Source organism: Rhea americana, unplaced genomic scaffold, assembly GCF_003343005.1.
Source record: "Rhea americana isolate MKP2758 unplaced genomic scaffold, rheAme1 scaffold_383, whole genome shotgun sequence".
NCBI classification, from domain to species: domain Eukaryota; kingdom Metazoa; phylum Chordata; class Aves; order Rheiformes; family Rheidae; genus Rhea; species Rhea americana.
This window is the reverse complement of record NW_028186516.1, coordinates 1-3,807: the sequence shown is the minus strand read 5'-3', so window position 1 is coordinate 3,807 and position 3,807 is coordinate 1. Positions and strand designations below refer to the sequence as shown.

The 3,807-nt window shown below is 68.2% G+C and overlaps 1 protein-coding gene across 1 annotated transcript in view; it reads right to left on the bottom strand.

Annotated features, from left to right (window-relative positions):
- LOC146591143 (hexokinase-2) overlaps positions 1-277 on the bottom strand; it is a 10,027-nt gene extending 9,750 nt beyond the window's left edge. The window contains exon 1 of the mRNA XM_085313366.1: positions 88-277. Within this exon, the coding sequence (XP_085169492.1) occupies positions 88-229 (142 nt within the window). The 5' untranslated portion in view covers positions 230-277. The remainder of the gene's footprint in view (positions 1-87) is intronic.
- Between the last annotated feature and the right edge of the window lie 3,530 nt (positions 278-3,807).

Here is a 3,807-nt window from a genome sequence, read left to right as displayed (position 1 = left end):
CCCTCTGCTTCCCCGTTGGTTTTCCAAGCGCGCCTCCGGGCGACGCCGCGCTTCGCCTCCGAGGCGGGAGGGAGCCGCTGGCCCTACCTGTCCCGTCCGGCGTGGACCTCACGAAGGTGGGCAGCATTTTCACCGAGGCCGTGGGGTTGGTGTCCGCCCCGAGCCCCTTCTCCATCTCCTTGCGGAAGCGCTGGGACACCTCCTGGAGGGTCTCCTCGGACAGCCGCATGTGGTAGAGGTATTTGTCAACCTGGAAGGCGCGGGAAAGGCAGGAGGTTGGGAAAGCTGGAGGGTCGGGCCGGGGCTCCGAGCGCGACGGCGCTCAGCTGGAGCGTCGGGGCGAGGGCTCGGGGCCGGCCGGCCGTCGGGACGGCGCAGCCCCCCGGGGCGGCCCGCGGGTCACCGCCGCCACGCTCTGCAGCCGCCCCGGCGCGGACAGCCGGCCAGCTCCCAGCCTGGGCCTCGTTTCAATTAACTTCACTTAAAATTAATTAAAGGGCAGCTGCGAGCCCTGTAAAGTCAGAGGAAGGCTCCACCCAGGCCGGCTCTCCGGAGGCACGTAACACGTAACATAAGGTCATCGGAAGCGTGAGCTGCTTCTTTTTTTTTTTTTTTTTTTTTATTATTATTATTTTTATTATTTAATAGCGCTTCCCTGGAGTCGGAAATGGGCGCTTTGCGGGCGGGCGCCAGCCCTCCGGCGGAGGCGCCACCCCGCTCCCGGACGCGGCCCGGCTCCAGGGGAGCRGATCCCGGCTCCGGGCCGGCCGGGGTTTCGCCCGGCCGGTTTTCGGGCTCGGGGTGCTTTGGCACCTCCTTGCTCGCAGCTCCGGAGCCAAAGCGCTGCGGGAAGCCACTCGAGGACGGGCATCCGCGGCGGGGAGAGCCTCCGCCGGCCTCCTCCGGCCGAGACGCGTCCGACCTCCCCGAAAGAGCCTTCCCCGCGGCGCAAGCGGAGGGCAGAGCGAGCCGAGGCCGCCGGAGCAGACGCGCGCGACGCCGGGCAGGGAGGGAGGACCGGCCGGCTCGCCTCCGCCCTCGCCCTCCGCGGCCGGCCCGGAGCCCGCCCGGGCTCGGAGCGGGACGCCGGCGGAGGTTTCGCCCCCTTTCTCCGGGGCAGCCTCCGCGCTGTGCGGTCGGCGCCCTCCAGTTTCCCCYGCGCCGGGAATAAGCAGCCGGGCGAGAAGCAGGGTGACCTTCTCCTAATTCCGCAAAGCCCTTTAAGACCTGGATCATCTTCTCCCGCGCGCGCAGGCGCCGGCCCAGGCGGGTCAGCGCGTCCGGCCCCCGCGAAGCACCGCGGCGGCGCCGGGCAGGACCAGAACCCCTGGAGGGAGCGGGGAGCGTCCGAGCTCGGGCACCCCGGGGCAGACCCGCGTCCCTTCCTGGAGCGGCGCGAGCCCTGCAGGAGAACCGGGACTGCAGCTGAAGCAGCTGCAACCGGCTTGAGGCAATATCCKATGTGAGCGGCGACGGGAGGGAGGGGGAAAATGCTCTTTTCTCGMGGCTCRGCGGCAGCTCCGGGGGCTCGGCTGGTCCCCGCCGCGGAGCGGCGGCCGCCCTCGCCCCGCCGGGCGCTGCCCTGCCGCAGCTCCCGCGGCTCTGCCGCGCCGCTCGCGCCTGCGACGTGTCTCCAAGGAAGGAGGAAAAGCCCGGGTTTCAGATTGAGGTCTAGATAACGCTCGAGCTGCCTGGAGGAGCAGGGCGAGGAACGGACGGCGACAGCTCACAGCCCCGTGACGCAGCCACGTGAAGCCCTCTGGCCTGGCAGCGCCTCTCCGTTCTGCTGCTGCTCGCAGCAGCGCGGGCCCCGCAGCCCCCCAGGGTTTGACGGCGCAAGCGCCCAGGCATGCAAACCACCTCGTTCAAACCCAGTGCAACCACTCAGGTGAGAAGAAGAGTTAATCCCTCTGCTTATGCATCTGCAAAACCGGTCCCATCCGTGCGGCTACTCATGCGGGTGACCAAAAAAAAAAAAAAAAAGTCCCTAACGCTGACGGTCCCGCTGAATCAGCCTCGGGGACGCGGCCGGAGGGCAGGGGAGCGCCTTCCGCCGGGGACCCCGGTCGCACGGGGATGGGGGACGGCCCCCCCCCCCCCCCCCGCCCCCTCCCCGATCGCTCGGTACGCGCTGAATTACAGCGCGCGAAGGGCTTCCGGCGAGGCCCGGGCGCTTCCTGCGCGGGCGCCGCGGCGAGGGGCCGCTCGTTCCCACGCAGAAGGCCTCGGCCGCGCCCTCGCGCCTCGGCTGCCCCGCGCGCGGGGCGGGGAAGCCGGTCGCCTTCGGCCGTTCCCTTCGCGTTTTGCTTCCCAAAGCCGGGTTTGGGGCAAGGACCGAGCGCGGAGCAAACTTTGCAAGCTCCGTAGCGGCTCTCCCGGATAGCTTTGGAGCTGGACGTTTTGGCAGCGTAACACTGCAAGAGGCCAGCCGGTTTCTGGGGTGGATTTTTTTCTTTTTTTTTTTTTTTCCTTTTTGCCAAGTGCCCAAAGTGGTTATGCATGAGAAAAACAGGCAGGCTCAAGCTGTGAAGCGTGGAGCAGGCTCTGACACAGACCCGCAGCATCCCAGAGCGCTCCTGACTGCAGGGGTGCACGTTCGAGCCTCTCCCTGGGGTGACCTCTTTCTGAAATCATATTTTTTGCTGAAGTTACTTCCCAGTTTTTCCTTAAATGTTCCTTTTTCTTTTTTCTTTTTTATCATTAATACTTGAGGTCGCGTAGGGAATCCCACGGGGAGCAGGGGCGGCCGCGCTTCCCGGGAAGGGAGCGCGTGCCGGGCGGGAAGCTCCTCCGAGCAGCGCGGCGCCAGGGGCGCGACTCGGCGCGGGCGCCGGCTGCTCCCGAAATTCAGCCCCGCGTGACCTCGGCGGCGGAGCCGAGCCTCTGCTGACACACGCCCCGAGTCATGCCGAGCCGAGCCGGGCTGGGCCAAGCCGGCGTGACTCAAGCGCGATCCTGCCCGGCCGGTTCCCGGCACCGCGGGGGCCGAGCCCCCATTACTCAGCGGTCACGGCGCGGGCGAGCCCCCGGCGGCCACGCTGCCCCTTCCTCCTCCTCCTCCTCCTCCTCCTTCTCGGAGGCTGCGGGAGCCGCCGGCTGGTTTCCAGGAACCCACGATCCCGCCGCCCCTCCCACAGCCGCAAGCGGAGCTGCTGGTGCCGGCCGGCCGGCGACCCAACGCCGCTCCTGGAAACTAACCCCCCGGCGTCGCAAAATTCCCCCCTGGGGCCCCGGGAGCGCCGCAGACGCAGGAAGCTCAGCCGAGCCTCCCGTTCTCCCTCCTTGCCAGGGCAAAGCCGTGGCGAGGGGTGAAGGCCCCCGGCCGCAGCGAGGTGGGAGCCTTTCCCGTCGCAGCTCCAGCTTCGCGGGAGCACGGTTAAAAACACCGGCGGGCGACGGTGGGGCGGAGGCGGCCCAGGCCCCGGCCAGGTGGTTTCTTCTCCCTCCGCCCCGTCTCCACGATAAACTTTGTTTGGTCTTGGGCGCCGGGAGGAGAGGCGAGCAGCTGCGGAGCCTGGCACRCCGCGTTCCCGGGCTGCGAGCAGGCCGAACGCCTCGAACAAAAGCTCCCCGTCCCTGATAAGGAGCCGGCGAGCTGCCCRTCGCCTGAAAAGCAGAAGCGGGGCCGGGGCGCTTGGCCAGTTTCCGACGGTGGGTTGCCCAAGCCCTTCCCGCGGCTTTCGCCCTTGCACAACCCCGGCACGCTCGCCACCAGCGGGCACGGGGAGAAGCCGAGCCCGTACTTCCCCGCAGACCAGCTCAAATCGGGGAGTTATTTCTACTCGTTCCTTTTTCTTCCCCCCCCCC